The 17,000-nt window shown below is 38.4% G+C and overlaps 1 protein-coding gene across 7 annotated transcripts in view; it reads right to left on the bottom strand.

Annotated features, from left to right (window-relative positions):
- Positions 1–17,000, bottom strand: part of CLASP1 (cytoplasmic linker associated protein 1) — a 177,558-nt gene that overhangs the window by 45,574 nt on the left and 114,984 nt on the right. For 4 of the 7 annotated variants that reach the window (XM_030454748.1, XM_030454749.1, XM_030454750.1 and 1 more), the window contains 7 exons: positions 10,022–10,125; positions 7,460–7,483; positions 6,314–6,558; positions 2,768–2,831; positions 1,887–1,889; positions 1,492–1,655; positions 512–590 (listed from right to left, as the gene is read on the bottom strand). In XM_030454748.1, the coding sequence (XP_030310608.1) occupies positions 512–590; positions 1,492–1,655; positions 1,887–1,889; positions 2,768–2,831; positions 6,314–6,558; positions 7,460–7,483; positions 10,022–10,125 (683 nt within the window). The remainder of the gene's footprint in view (positions 1–511; positions 591–1,491; positions 1,656–1,886; positions 1,890–2,767; positions 2,832–6,313; positions 6,559–7,459; positions 7,484–10,021; positions 10,126–17,000) is intronic. The other 3 variants (XM_030454751.1, XM_030454752.1, XM_030454754.1) reach the window with 1 other exon arrangement.

Genomic DNA, 17,000 nt, shown 5'->3' with positions numbered 1-17,000 from the left:
TTGTGTTGTTTGGCATCCTGTATATTCCTGCCTCAGGAACATGACTGTGTATGGCTTCCAGAGTTTACAATGATCCTATAGCCCTGAAACAGCAACCTCCTGAAAAACAGTCTCCCCTTAGGAGAATTCAGTAGCAGAAAGCTCTAATGTTTGGGGCATTTTTGCCATTCACAGAGGGCCTGGGGTCCCTTCTGTTCTGCACAGCCAGGCTTTCTTCCCACCAAACCCAGGCTGGAGAGCAATTTTCCCTGTCTAAACTCCACTCTGATATGTTCCAGTGTGCATAAAGCCCAACACTTACTGACTTGAGATGAATCATAGAGCCCTATATTTTAAAAATATTTAGATTTACTAAAATGAAGAATGAGAGCATTAAAGTTGCTACTAATCAATTTCCATACAATGCAGATACTTACAATTAGTTTGCCATGAGTTCTATTCTCTATGGTACGTACACTTGACATGGCAAAGTAAGACAACCATGTTGATGCGTAAGGCTTTTGATACTGACCTTCAGGTTTGGTGTTTGGGTCTGATCTACAATAAACCTCATCAAAATGTTAAATTGTTGATCAAATGGAAAAGAATCCCTGTCCAAAGAAAACAAAAGCAAAAACGTAATGCAACAAATTTTCAAGACTAACTTAACTCAATACATTAAAGACTACACAACAGCTTTCAGCAGTTATCATGCTTTTGTCCTCTTTATCAGCAGCCAGAGAAATACCAAGTCTAAGGATTAGCTGATTATTGATTTAATACTACAAAAACATGCTAAGTCCTTTATACACTGTTTATCTGATCTTTGTACAGTTATCCAGCTGTTGTCATACCCATTAATTCCTTCTTCATTTCAGGCTGTGCTTCGTTACCTTATTACTAGCAGCAGACTGGTTCATCTTTTCCTCAGAGTTCATAACTGGTTTTGATTTCTCTCCTCTTTTTCCATCCACTATCCTATTTTCTCCTGCATTACTACTATGTCTTTCTTAATTATTCCATTTCCAGGATGAGCTGAACTTATTGTAACAGTGTGCTGGATATCCTTAGAAAAGGAGCTGGACTATACAGAACTGGTGTGCAGTAGCAGTCAAGGTCTCTCTCATCCTGACATTACTGTTATTTGCTGCTTGAGCACATGAAAGATGCTCTGAACTTTGTGGTAAAGCACCATGCATATTCTGAATACTGCAAATACATAATCAAAAAGAAAACTAATTATCAAGGCACATGCACACCAAAAAGCCAAATCAACAAAACTTATCAGTTACATGTTTTAAATGTTACAAGTTATCTATTTAGAAAAGAGACAGGCCTTTTTAATTCAGGCCTATTTAATTGCAATATTAACATTGTACCTCTTCGGTATTCACCAAGATTGACCCCAAAAATATATAGCACTACTGGGCTTTTAAAATTTTCATCAGATGTCCTCCTGTAATCCTGCAAAAGCCTTCATGGATATTGGAGTTTGCCACCTGAGTACTCTACCTGGTAACATCCAGAGCTTTCTGAACTTTAGCTTGCACAGACCCCAGCAAATCTGCTCCCATCTTCTTTAGCAGCTGGGTCAGGAGAACAAAAAGCCAGTCTTGCAAGTCATCCTTATGAATGATGATGAAATCAACCAGTGTTTCCAGAAACATGCTGAAAACCTACAAACAAATCAAGTGTCATAAAAAGGAAGACTGAGCTTTTAATAAAAGTAATGAAAGGGGAGGAGTTTGCAGTCTGGGTTTCAGGATGGTTTTGTTATAGACAGTTTCATGAATGAATTATTTTAGTGACAACATTGCTCTGAAAAAAAATTAAGACAAGACGTGTCTAAAATGTGTCATTAAAATACCACACGAAACAAATGAAGGAAGGGGGTAGAATACACTTACTCTCTGTTGTGAATTCCACGGCAAAGCAGGCCATGCAACAAAACAAACCACTCGTTAGCACACATAGTGATCAAGGCTGGTTGTTCAGATGCAGTTTGTCAACAAATAAAATATGCATTCATTTGAAGTTTACATTTTCATAAAACATCATTTCTTCTCAACAGAGCTACTTAAAATAGTATATACCTTGGGTGAGATCAAGTTTCCTAAATCAAAGTAACATGGTTATGTAGAACAAAGTTTACCTATGTTTAACACCACAACTAATGAGTTTGTAGTAGTAATTTCTGCAGTAGAGATGACAGATCACCACTGCCACCAAGGACAGACTTGAGCCCCTCTCCCTGCTCCCACTTACCTGTTGACAGGACCAAGATGTCTGTAATTTCATGCCACAGCCTTCAGCATCGAAGTTTAGCATTACAAAGAAGGCAAAGTGACTACGTTTCAGACTTATTTATAATATTCAGAATTATATTTTGGTGAGAATCCATACTGCTCCCAGGCACACACAGTACACAAACCCCAATGACCATGATGCTGAACTATGGCTTGTTACCCTTCATGGATCTCATTCTACTGTCTATGTAGACATCCCTAGACAGTCCCTAGAGAGGTTCACACAAAACTGAACCTCTTGATCCAGGAGCTGACATATGAAAGACATTAGGCTGCTCCTTGGGAAGCATGGAATAGCCACTTCCTAGCAACGTAAGAGCAACTGAGGCCCTTCATTGTGAAACAGGTGAAAATCAAGATTTACAATGCCAGTTTCCCCCAGCAGATGGCAGGGGTAGAAATACAAAGCACTTCTCTTGAAACAGTGTCAAATGCGCACACATGGTAATGCAGGACAACGAGCCACATCTTTGTGATCTTACCTTGCTGTGAGGGTCAGCAAACATGCGAGTAAATATTTCACACAGCCTTTTTAATTCGACTCGGCTAGAATACATAAAACATGGTGTTAATGCAAAAGCTCTAGTTGTAGTAAAAAAGCTAGTAAATATTAACACTTGAAAAATCTAGCCTTCAGTATTTAAATATTGTCACATTTCAAAAACTCTGTATCAAGGCAGAGCCTTAACTGGCATTCTAATTTAGCTGCTGGGATACATTAAAAAAATCCAATCTATGCTTTTTACAGTCAAAGACATATACTTGCATTTTCTGCTGCTTCTATTTTCTTCAATATTCTGAATTCCAAAAGAAAACTTGAAACGCATATCACTGGGGGTTATTAACTTTGCCTGCATCAGACAGATGAGCTGGTCCCATAGAAGCTTAGGTTTTACAGCCTAGGAATAGGTCTCTCAAGTCTCCTCTTTGTCAGGCAACTTAAATTGTCAAGTAAAACCAGAACTTTTATGCTGCTTGGGTAGATCCTAATCATAAATATTTAGGTCTGAATCCTCGGTAGCTTCAGTGAAATCAGTTTAGAATTGCACAATGTTAACAATTACCAGAATTGACTCTGATGGAAGTGGGTAACCTAGTAAATCACTAGATAATTAAATCTAGGCTCAGTCTTAAGTGTAAGCTCCTATTACCAACATATTGTCAGATGCTCTTTTTGTGCCAGGGAAAAAAAAAGAATGACATATTGAATCTCCTTCATAGCATACTGACTTTGAGTCAAACACAGAACTGTTTGGTGCCAAAGTGCTTACTTGCAACGTATTGAAAATACAAGTCATTAGTTTTCCTGCAAGGCAAACTCCAAAGAATTTTGTAAAAACTTACAAACAAATTTTCCTTGTTCAGTGTGCAAGCAAAACCAGAGGAAGACAACCAGATAAAATTTCTTGTATACTATGGATGCAATTAGATATTTCTCACAATCACTATGAAATGAGAACAAGTAGGGAAATGCACAGGAATTGCTCCAAGAACATCCATTCTTCTTGACTGTCTTTACAGACAGATGTTCATTCTACAATCCACCAACTTATCTCCCTCTCAAAGTACGTTTTAAAGAACAGGCCAGAATATTCTATTAGTCTGTAATTATTTTATGTTAGCATGTTTTTAAGTAACACAGGACATTTTATCAAATATATCTATGCCTGAAAGGTTGATAAAATTTTAAACAGGCACAAAAACAATGGTCTTAAGAGGTAAAAGTCTTTGCAATGACACCACAGAGAGCTGTCAGCCTCATTCAGGATCAGGCTGCACAGACTCAACATGATCACTGTAACACTCTCCTGACTTCATGCATACTGCAGCTTTCCAATTAACTCCTATTTATTACTCTAATTAATTTTCTTTCTGGACAAAGATTACATGAAGAGAGCAAGTATAAACATGCCTCTTTCTACAAAGTCATGGACCTGAGGAAACAATCCAACTACTAAACTGAAACAGGCAGTGGTGAGAAGCTCTTCTTAAGGTCCCTACTGGCCTTGTTTTATTTAGAATAGCCTATGGGGAGCCCCTTGGAGCTAGGCCACATGAAACCATGTAAGACAGAACAGGTAAGTACCATACCACTTTACATGCACATTTTGCTGGATATTTACATCCCAGCTAATAAAGGGATGCCATCTTTCAGTTCAAGAGTACTCAAGAAAACGCAGCCACATCACTGCCTTTTGTTAAAGCTGCTATACCACAACAAGATATCACATTTAATTAGAAGACAGACAGACTTGCTCCTTGGACTAATGACCTTGATGTTCTGCAAGATGCCATGGGAACAAACAGGATGATAATATCTAGTAATTAAAACAGGCACCAAATCAACCCTGAACCAAGCAAGAAGCAGACCAAAAGCAAGTCAAAAGGAAATACAGAGAACTAAAACCAGTACCAAATTAAAAAACAAAAAAAGCCTACAAGGGGTGTAGTTTCTGGAATATAGGTTTATAAACTACTCAGGATCAAAGCAAGTGAAAGCTCTAGCTTGAGGGACAAGAGACAGCAGTACAGTTCAAACACTACAACCAGGAGGGATGAATAGAATGCTACTGGCATTTCAGCTAAGAGCTACTGATCTGGATAAAGAGTTCATCACCCAACCTTCTCAGTATTTCATCCCTTGATTATAGGTCCCCAAGCCCTTGATTATAATCCTCACACACCTTCATGGCAAAAAACAAAGTCTCACTCAACTTTTTCAGGCAAGAATATGAAGTGCTAGAGTCTCTCCAGACAGTTTGTTAAAAAATAAAGACAACATCATAAATGTGGGAAGTATCTTTTCAAAGTCTTGTAAATAGACCACATCAGAAAGCATCTCTGATCTAGAAACTCTGTGTCCATATTAAAAACCTGTAGAACTTCCTACCTAAGGACTGCACCACAACATATGAAGTGCTAGAATATTTTTAAGATGGCAAGAGACTAACCTCTCTAGGCCTCCTCCCAGTGCTGTTTCATTCAGCCTGTTAACATGAACCATCAAGTATTTTCAGCCAGTGTGAAGGCCTTTTACAAGGAAAATAACTGTACAAATTCAAGTAGGTAGGCTATATATTGCACAACAACATCCTATAAACTGTCATAATTTAAGTACATCGTATTCATAATGTAAGAATAAAAATGTGGCAGCTATTTGTGAATGTTATCTCCAGCAGGGCCAAAATATAAACAGCTTGTTTCCAGATGCTTTCACCATAAACTAAGGGTGAAAAGCCTATGGCCTGAGAGCCAGTTGACATTAACTAAAGTAACCTGGGGCCATGTGAAGTTTTCACATGAATATTAGGTAATTCTAAAATTTGTTTGAATTTGGGATATGCCAAAGGTGTTTGAGGAGTTTATGTGGCTTTCTGTGAGATAAAGTGTTCTGCCTCTCCTACCATAAGCAAAGTTTCAGAGTTGGTACACATTTTTATTGCCTTAAGAAACTTCTCTCTACATTGTAAACAACATCCTTTATAAGAGACTCAAATTGCTCATACAAGATTTTTCAAGAGTTACAAATAGTATCTGTAATTATACCTAACACAGTCTTCACAGAGTCAAAGTATACTCAACATACTGAGAGCATTGTCTCATCTCACACACACCCTGAGTCATTTTAGAATAAGTACAGCGTTTGAAGTTCCTGGGGAAAAAGTATTGAAGGTTCAAGCAGACTAATGTAAAACCAGTACCACCCTTTGAGAGCATTTACATTGCCATCATTGTGGGAAATCTCACTGGGCTGCAGTAAGCACCTACTATTGGAGGCCTCCATGACACAGAGGAAGGCTAAGAGAAGATCGCATGCTTTATCTGAGTCCTGCCTATATTATTACTACAAGGTAATAAAAATTATACTGATGCCAATTTTTTCCAAAAGTTATTAAATTCCCAGACTATGGAGACAAAGCATTCACACCTGTGAGGGCTACTCTCTAGATAACACAGGTAAATATCACTGACTTCTGACTATAACCATCTCTCACAAATGACTGATGCCATAAAACTATCAAGGTCACCTCAGTGTCCGCTGGCTTTTCAGCAAGTTCTGAAGACCTATGAGCCCCTCCTTCCTTTCGGACCAGTTGGAGCTGGCACAGTGGTTCAGGACTTCAGCCACATCTTCTGTCTGCCTCAGGTAGTGTGGGATGCCTCCGTTCCTGGAGCCATAGGAGCGCTCCGAGCAAGCACTTGATGCGTCGCTGTTGGCATCATCATCAGAGTACATCCCATAGGGCTCATATCTCCTTCTCACTGGCTTTTTCTGGAAAAGGGGAAACTCAGCATGTTTATATATGGTTACATCGATGCCCAAACAGTATTTGTAATCATTAAAAGGAAGACTATTGCTATTGTTATAGTGACACAACTGTTTTTAAGACGTCTCCAATACTGCCTGCTTACCTCTCACAGCAGGGCAAGACAGACCCCATTGGTTTCAATGAGACTATTGGAGTGACTAAGGGGAGGAGGGCCTGCCTTCCCCAGCATGAAAGCAAGATATGCCCAGTGGAACTGGCTACTGGCAATGACATTTTATGTTCTTTTACTGTAAATAATGGTCAGTTCCATTGTTACAGATTCTATGATGATACAACCTGTACTTCAAGAAAAAAAATATAAGGAAGAAAGAGCTGAAGGAATCTGTGCTGGCATGCACAGTTGCTTTGAAATTGATAATGAAGTAACTCTAGAAATGCACTCAGATATGGATCATTTTTGTTAGTTTGGGCTAGAATTTTTTCAGAGGCTGCTGAAGGAGTTGAGTACTTAAATCCCACTCATTTCCATAGTCTGGCATTAGAGGACCTGATTCCCTCAGGTACCTCTTGAACAACCTTGATCCTTTCAAAATGGATATTAGAATAATTATGGTAGCAAACCAAATTATATGTTATGCTACAAAACAAAGTCTTAAATGAATCTTAACAGAACAGGAGTGATAAGACAATGTATCAGGAAAAGATCATCTATATTCTTAAGTGTTTGCTACAGAATTCCTTCCAATATCCAGTCCCGTGGCTCTTGGACTTGTGAAGTCAGCAAAGTTCTGATTTCAACAGGACTGAAGCGTAGAAATTAACTCAAGTGCAGTATCATGGGCATTAGCAACAGGGTGGGGAAAGTTGGAAAGTAGAAATAAAAAGTCAAGAAAGCACTAGTACCTTGCTCCTGGAGTCTCCTAACAGCTGTAGGCAGGAAAATATTGAAGTGTGGGAAAAAGCATAGAGAATTATGTCAGAAGCTTATGTAGGGTTTGTTTTTGCAACAAAAATGCATAGCAAATGTAAAATTAAAAAAATACAGTTTATGCAAAATAAAAGTGGGTATAATAATGCCTGCCTTGACTTCCTGACTGTTACACTACTTGTGTAACCTTGAAATTTCCATTACTGAGCTTACTGAGCTTAGAAGTGACATTATCTGTTAATAAATTTTATAATGACAGATCTAGATACAACACCTCTGTACTTAGTTTTCAGTAATACTGCTCTGGAAGATACCAGAGTTTTTTTGTAATGATGTATTTCCCCACACATTATCAGTAGCATTTTATTTCAGAATCTTGGAAAGAAATTCTGATGTCAGGAAAGCACTATCTACAGTGCAGCACATTTAATCAGCTTCACTTAACCAAGTTCTCTTTCATCCTGCAGTTCTTACACCATGCTTTTTTGAAGCTTAGCTTTTTAAGATCCTCTGGCTGGCACTCCTAGCTTAAAGAGCTTACTGAACACCAAAGTTTCCATCACCCTTTGAGATCCTCTGACAGATACCAGCACTGATTCCCAGTATAGACACTGTGGTTTTAGGCCAAGTCCAGCTCTCAAACAGAAGCAACCAGAGCTGTACACAGGGAACAGAGGTCATAAAATGACCCACTGTGTTTTGTTTAAACTGTGTATTTGGCTGAAGTTACCTTTGGAAAAGTTCTTTTCATTTTCTACTGCAGGAAAAAGAATACACCTCTGCAAACAAGGCTGCTGGGTAAAAGCTGGCATCACATTACTCTCTCAAAAGGAGCCTAAACAGAGTTTGTCAGTTGTCTGTTGTGAGAAGACAACCAAGAAAAAGAGCAGCCTAGGGTGGGTGGGAAAGAAGGGGACAACAAGACTGCACTGCCTCCTCCCAAGTTTGACAAATTCAGATTAATCAACCAAATCATCAGCAGCACTAAGTTTCCAGCTAGATGTAAGTATTTCTCTTAAGTGTTAGCCCTTTAAGATTTTAACATTCTAGTATCATGTTATCTATACTGAGTGGAATATGTAAACACATATTTCAAAGAGAACTCTGTAAATCTATCTGAAGATGAAGTCACACCCAAAGAGTTCTCAGTGATGAACAGTAAACTGAAGCACTGTGACCCTCCCCTCCATTAAGAAAACTGTATTCAGCAACTGCTCATATTCAGGTATACACCCTGATTTCATTTATGCAGGCAAAACAGCACCTATAATTATGCCCTGAACTGCTATGGTAGCAAATCTGAGGTGCTGAGAGCAGAAGCTGGCTCACAAGCTTCTGTATTTAGTAATGAAAATGACCAATAATGATTCAGTCCACTAAATGCAATAGTGCCTTCTATTATATGCTGTCCTACCTTTATTTCATTCATTTTATTATTTAATATTCTTAATTAATATTATAATTATATAATAATTATAATTAATATTTAATATTATTATTATACTTTGGGTTTTTTATGGAAAGGTAGATTTCGTAAAAAGTGACATTTCTCTAGGAGCACTCTAATCATCACCTAGGAGTGGAGGTGACATGAGCTGGGTGATCCAATATAAAAAGAAAAATGTTAGTCATCCTTGGGGAAATGGAGAAAGGACACCTATCACAAACTCTGAGGAGATGGTTCACTCTTAATAAAGAGAGATCTGAAATCTCTCTCTCAAAATATATAAGGAAATCCTCCCCTCAGCTCAGGTCTAGAGCTGGAGAAAACCCAAGGTACCCTGGTACCCAACTAATTTTGTACAGTAATTGTTCCTGCCTCTAGACACATCCTCTCCCTGAAATACTCAAGGTAAATCTAAAGGCTTAACACCTGCTTTCTGAAGAGCAGAAAACACCTTCTGAGAGATATTACAGTACAAAATAGTAGAATTTTTAAAAATTACAATAAATTGACTTGGAAATCCACTGAATGCTTGAAGGTACTAGCAGCAAACTAGACAAAAACACTTCAATTTAGGTGCATGAGACAGTACTGAACAGAGGCAAGGCAAGTTATGAGCTGATCCAAATACCTGGACAGGTGAAAACCCACAGCAAAAATCTAACACAGAGCAGGAACTTGTTAAATTCTCAGTTCTTGCTGAAACCTCATCAGGAATCAACACTAACAGAGAACTCTGTTTTTCTGACAGTCTTCATGCAGGTAATGGGACTGATGGAAATCCCTGAGCCCACGGGTGCCAAGCACTCCCCATGCATCTTCTGAAAGACCAACAGCTGATTCAACCCATCCTGCTGCTCTAGCACTGAACCACAGCAGCCTGTTTGGTGACAGCTGTGGAGAACTAACATGGAATAAGGAAGCAAACATTGCTGCTGATAGAACCAAGGACACACCAGCAAAAGGTAACTAACTCTACAGCATCAGAAACTGGCACAATCAGGACAAAGCAATTTACAAAGAGGAGAACGTACGTACAGGTAACCTTAAGCCACTTTCTGGTGTCGGAAGCATTTTGTATTTTTCCTCTTACCAGTGCATCAGCCACAGCAGCCTCCAGATCTGTGCTTGTGCTCAGGACTCGCATGGCATTCACAGAAGCAGGCATCCTGCCTGGCTGTCCGAGCCCAAACCGGTCTGCACAAAAGACAACATTGAAAGGGATTGTTAAATGAATTCACATTCACTTGGAATCCTAATCAGGTGCCCGAGCAGCTCTCCCCACAGGCTCTGGGAACTTGCAGTGCTTTTCCATTAAATGCTCTTTTATCCACAGTTCTACAGTTTGCCATTAGAATAAGAAATAAACTATTGTTTGTTGGGCCCCTGGGACAATTTTGAATCCTCAGGGTAACTTTTAATTTATTTTTTTTTTAAGCTAGTAAGCAGGGTATCTACTTTGTGTTTGTTTTTACGCAGATGTTGTTTCAAAGTTTCATTTTAATGTCAGAGGAAGACATGCCAGTTCCTGTATGGCACTTGGAAGTCAAGAGCAAGTTGCTCATTAACTTCAGAGAGACAGAATCATGCCTGGTGTCAGAAGATGTTAATACCCAAGCATGCATCCATCTTGTGGGTTTTTCTCAGGTGAGGAGAGGAGACTTGCAGCACCAGATTAGGTTATTTTATGTCTCAAACCTTGATTAAGCATTAAAAGTTGTTCCCCTACACCCTACAGTATAAAAACAGGGTTTATTTTGCTTGTGTAGTAACTCCATTTCTGTTTCATTACTATTCTTGAAGCAGTTTAAATGCCATCTAAAAGCCCTATATCAAAACTGATTTTTTTTTGATCAGTGTCATCTTTACCACTTTGAATTTGATGGCAAAGCTTGCAATCGCATCCAGAAACAAAGGATTGAGTGCAAAATGCCATTTACATTCCAAGTGATTCATTTACTTCATCATTTGCCAAGTCTGTTGAGAAAGTTGATGAAACTAGGTTTTTTGAGCAAAGGTCAAATTCAGAAAGCCAAGCTAGCAGGGATATGACAGAGCCAGTGACCTGAGTGCCCCAGGCTAGACTCCGTCAGAACAGCCCTTGATAGGGGTACATCAGATACCCCATTACTGGGGTCCTGGCTCTGCTCTATAAGCAGCAAGACTTTGATTTTGACATTTTCAAATTGTTGGGTATTTTTCTGCTTGGGTTTGTCCTTGCTTATGAAGGGATCCTAGGAAGATCCTTCCTAGGACATATTTTACACCTCTGTCCCCTGTACCTACACATGACAGTAAAAGTTTTGCCAGCAAATTCAGCAGTGTGCAGGTCAAGCTGCATGAACTCATTTAATAGACCTTGAGCCAACCCATGCTGGAGGCAGTCATCAAGCAGTAAGGGAGAGGGATCAAGTCACACAGCCCTTTTTATTAGCTCACTTTAGCAAAGGAAATACCCTGTTTATTGAATGTATAACTATGCTGTGGATTTCCACAAAACTGAGGTCAACATAGTATTCAGCAGCTTGTTGTATTTTGGGGGGCGGGGGGGGGGGGAAACACTGCACTTATCACAAAATTTCATTGCTTTCTTCTTTAAAAACCTATTCCACTGAATTATCTTTTAAGGAATTATCTTACACTGACATAATTTAAATTAGAGACTGACACTTGCAAGTCCCCTGTTCTAATTCTAAAGCTTTACCTGCGAGTGGCAGAGATTAAGCTACTGAGGGGATATAGATTCTTTTTTTTAAGGAAAAAAGTCCTAAAGACTAGTATTTATTTAAAATAGGAGCATTATATATAAAAATTTACTGTTTCTCAGAGTTTCATAACCAGACAAGACACTTCAGATTTACAACAGAAACACATTTTCTACAAAACACATTACAAGGGGAAAAAAAAATTAAACAAAATTCTGAGAACTACTGCCAAAAAGTAATCAAATAATGACAATTAACAAAGAAATAAAAGTTGCATGTGTTATTACTATTCCCTTTTTTAATGCACTTGGGTTGAAGAATCATTTCAAATATTTAGATGAAACACTACTTCATCCCTAAAATAGAAAGATCTGTACACTCTTATTAGAAGCACAGAGAAGATAATGCATTAGATCTGATTGAAACTAAAGTCACTACTACAGAGATATACACTGCAAAGATGTACAGAAGTATTCTAAGTGTGAATGATATCTGGTACAGTACAAGGGTTGTAAATGTGAAGAGAAGTTCTGGAATTGGTTTTATATTTAAACCCAACTCAATGACATTACTCAAGTACTACTGAGTTCTAAATTTGGTTTTAACTTTGAAATAACATAGCATTCGAAAATACCACTGCCATTTGTTTTCACATAAATTTAATATTACATTAGAAAAGGGAAGATAGTTTGTTTGGTTTTTAAAATGAAGAACAGAATGACAAGGTAATTCAGCTGTAAAACAGTTTAAATATCCAGCATAAAGAAATAAAATGGAGCTTTGTTTGGGTTTTGTTTGTTTGTTTGTTTAAAATCTGTTAAAGTATAATGTAGCATGCTGGCTCCATGGCTACCAGGACTTCTCTGAAATACTTCTTTTTGTGACCTTCAAATCCTTAATACCCAAGTCACTCTGGGCTTCTCCCCATGACGCTGTTGCCAAACCTGAGTGCAGAAGCTAGACCTTAGGAAAGGCCTCAGCACACCTCTAAAATGGGGCTGGAAACACATTTGGCTCCAGAAGTAACACAGACAAGCCCAGTCCTAACTGGGCAAGAAATAAAGAGTATGCTCTGGCCTCACTCCTGTCACCCTGACTAGATTCATTATATTTGTTAAAAAATGGGTGGAAATTCCTAACAACCATTTTTTAAAAATGTGGGTTTTGGCCTGATTTTGCCATTCTTAAGGAGATTTTGTCCTTCTATAGGGTACAAGTAACCATATACAGGTTGATTATTCTTGGTACCAAACCACATGAGCCAAGCATGAAGTGACTATCACAGAAAGTTGAATGCAAACAAAGCTTAAAACTTTATCATAATTCAAGGGGTTTGGGTTTTTTAATCCTTTTGATTAATATTGTTAAATACATCTTCAAATTATTACTTTGAAAAATGCCAAAGACTCAAATGAGCTTGCATAATTTCTGTCAAGTAACCTGACAAGGGAAATGTTTTGAGTTTTAGGTAAGTGATAGCCACTTAGCAAGTGCTAGGAGAAACAGAAGACATTTTTCACTACCTGCTTGAAGGGGATTAAATAACTTTCAGTATCACTAATTCTATATGCAGTTTTTTCCTCCAAACTAATACTGAAGCCCTCATTTATCTTTGCCATCACCTTTTCCCCCACAACTAAGTTTCTGTCAACCCAAAGCTAGCAGCCCTTGTCTATCTCTGTCTCCCAATGAAAGATCCTGATTTCAGAGTTATGATTTCTCCACGATTTTCTTTCTGTGCAGATCCAGCACAGGGGTAGGGAAGAAGCCACTAGAAATCTGCACATTTTTGTCATTACATGTAAGCATTAATTTCCTGATGCTGAGATCACAGAAATTAATGGAACAGTTTCTTAACGACTTCCATGTACTTCAGACAAAGCCTTCAGAATTCTATGAAGAATGGATTAGAACTTAACCTCCAAAGCTCATGAGGTGCTTAATATTTGCTACTCTTCCGTATTTTGGGGAGGATCCCACAAAACAGTCATTAACAGTTCAGAATATCTAGTAATAAATAGGATGAAACCCACTGGGATGTGGTCCTAGGCACTGGGAACGGCTACACTGCCAAAGAGTAAATATAAAATATAAAGCAAAATGTCAAGTACCCTGCATCAGTCAGGATGTAGCCCAGGGTGTATAAATGATCCAATTTACAGAACTGAGAAAGCCCTGGATCATCCTTTGTGTAATGAACACTGCTCAAAATGCTTGTAAACTACAGAAAATAAAAAATATCCAATAAATTAAATTCAAAACAAAAAAGCCACATTGCACAAAACAGAACAGAAAGCCCCACAGCGGTGAGAAGCACATGCCAAGTGCTGGCTGATGCACATGACAGCAAATGTTAAGATGGGTACAACGAGACTACGGATAAGAAGCGGATTCATGCAGTTAGCACTTGTTCACCTGACTGCCCAACAGAATCAGCAGTGGAGAGAGCACTAGTGGACCTGGAATGACGTCGAGAAGCTGCAAGTAGAAGGAATGGCAACACCCACAGGATTAACACACATTTAACCCGAGACAGAAAATGCCACAATCCAAAAGGGATGCGTGTGACCGCTACCGGTAAAGGTGTTTCCTAGTGACAGGGAAATGACGCTGTGCATGAATGCGTAACAGAGACGGTGCAAGCCCCTCGGCGACGCCTCCGTCTGTAGCTTTGTCCCCTTCCCCCCCCCAGGACTGTAATCACAATGCATGACAGAACTCATCTGCAACACTCCCAAACCCAGTGCAGTTCAGCAAAAAACCCCAGTGCATGTCAGTCACGTTCCAGAGCCACGGATCTGGATGACAGCCACCGTGAGAACGTGGAGCAGACATCTACAGAGCAGGATTTAGATGTGTCTGATCTAAACCCCAAAGTGAAGCCATGATGAATGGTTAGGAATTGTGCTTGCAGGTATTTTTCCACAACATTCTAGCCTATGCACAAAAAACCCAAAAAACAAAAAACCAAAAAGCAACATTAACAAAGAGAATGAGTAACCACAGAATTAGAAAGAGTCATACAGGGAGGTCACCAAACCACTGCAGATAGGTCTTTGGGTTGGGTTTGTCACCCAAGTAAACACAGGTACACACATACTGTAGCTGTTGCTACTACCAGAAGTCTCTTGCTTTTAACTGTTTTTGCATACATGTTTGTTGAATCTAAGTATGTACATGCACAGAAAACCTGAAGATGCACATCAGACACCTATCTGGAATTACACCACATGTATACAAATCGTTAATAGCAATGGAGCACACATGGTAGCAGAAAAGCTGAAGCCAAATATAGCTCCTACTTCAATTCCCTGTTAACAGCAGCACATGAATTACAAAATGCCTTTGGAGAGTTCTTGGATTCAGCAAAAAGGTGAGTTTCTTTATGAAAGCAAATGGAAAGCTGGTCCAGGCATTTCCAAATTACAGAAATTTCATTTTTCTAAAGAGGCTTTCCCTGTGTCTAGCAGTGACATGCTCACCTAGCTCAAAGCAACTGACCCAAGAAACTGCTCATTTGAGCAATTCATCACCACAGACTCACTGAAGGCGCTGTTGCTTTAACATCATTACTAGTACTGTCAAGAAACTGAAAAAAATAAAGCAGAATCACCTTCTAATACAAATAGGCTTTGTCAGTTATGCATATACATGTTAAGTAGAAAAAACTAAACCTTCAGTTTAAGGCAAAACATTCACAAACACCGTAACTAGTATCATAAAATAGCAGCAGAGAAAAAAATTTTTTGCCCAGTGTGAGAGCTTGACTAACAGCTGTACAAAATATGCAATATAGTTTTTATCTATGGAGAACACGTGCATTTATTCAAGAGAACAATCCTACTGACACCATGAGGAACTCATGAAAGATTTGCAGGATCAGTGCAGGATTATGGATTGAACTTCACAATTAAGATTCTGAGCTTGCAGCTGCTATCTCCTGAGCCATCCCCTAACACCTCTGTGGATATCACTGCAAAGATCCAAAGCCCATGAAGAAACAGGAATCACAATTTTTACAAGTCACATCTCTGCAAGGAGGCTGAGTGTAGAGTGACTCTTTACTCATGTTTCCTAACTTCAGAAGCAAGATGCTTGGTGCACAGACATGCATAACCACACAGCAGCTCCAAAAAAAAGCAGAGCAATTTGCAAGGTCATGATTTCAGCATTGACATTGATCATAATATCATTAAATACAAGAATGCTGTCACTTATATGTAGCTAGTTTAGGTATAGTTAACTAATATACAAGTTAATCTTTATGAGCAAAAATAGACCATGCATAGTAGTGTTATATCATCTTAGCATTAATGTAAAATTAACTGGTTTCTAGAAATACTGTAATAGAATCATATTGTTTGGGCTTAAATTGACATGTATGTTTTTCAGATTAATTATGCACTATGTAATTACAAGTTCATGAACATGTTAAAACTTAAAGCATTTCATATGAAAACACAAGAAAATGACAATAGATAACAACTATATTAGGTTACTATGACATTTGATACTTTGCCCCCACCTTATCTTCATGACTTTTAATAACAATGTTTTTCTAGAAATGCATTAATCTTCAGGTAATTAAATATCATTAGTTAAAATGAAATTACTTACATTTGCTACAATCAGTGTAATAGACATCTGTGACTGAAATTTTATGACACACATACAGGTCAGACTCAGTGGTGACTTTGGTGTACCAAATTCACACCAACTGATTCTGGTACACTGCATTTATTTTTCAGAAAGAAGGCTCAAGGTAGTATTTCAATTAATGTATTTTGACCACAATGAAACACAGCACAACACAGAACAGTAACAAGTTAACCCTGAAAAAACAGCTTGCTTAAACACTTTGGCTGGAGAAAGTCATCCAAAATAGAAGTTGGACCGGGAACTAAAATGAGCTGCAGTTGTCTGTTACTTTATGGCTATGGTATCAACTCAGCTTTATTTAATCAATAAAAAGTTTGTAAGTTCATCTGTTGATCTCAAAGAGCTATGATCCAAGTCCTGAACAGTCAGGTGAACTGCTTATTTTTCACCAAACTTTGAGGTATTACAGATAAAGCAAACAGATTGTTTTATAGTTCACTACGGTTCCAAATGATGGCAGTTTTGAACCCCAAAGCCTCTCTAATATTATCTTGAAGCACTGAAATCAATAGGAATTTTGCCAATTATGTCATATGCATGAAGACAACAAGCCCCTCTACACTGGCAGTGTTTAACTAGAGCAATAATGACAATAGCCATAGAAGGTTAAAAGATTATTTGAAATAAAGTATATTAATAAAGCATGAGAACCAAACAGTAACATTTTGCCCATGTGTCTGCATTTTCATAACCTTTTCTCACCACTGT

The sequence above is a fragment of the Calypte anna genome, chromosome 7 (genome assembly GCF_003957555.1).
Source record: "Calypte anna isolate BGI_N300 chromosome 7, bCalAnn1_v1.p, whole genome shotgun sequence".
Classification (NCBI taxonomy): Eukaryota; Metazoa; Chordata; class Aves; order Apodiformes; family Trochilidae; genus Calypte; species Calypte anna.
Note: the sequence above shows the minus strand (reverse complement) of the source record. Positions and strands in the feature narration are given on the sequence as shown.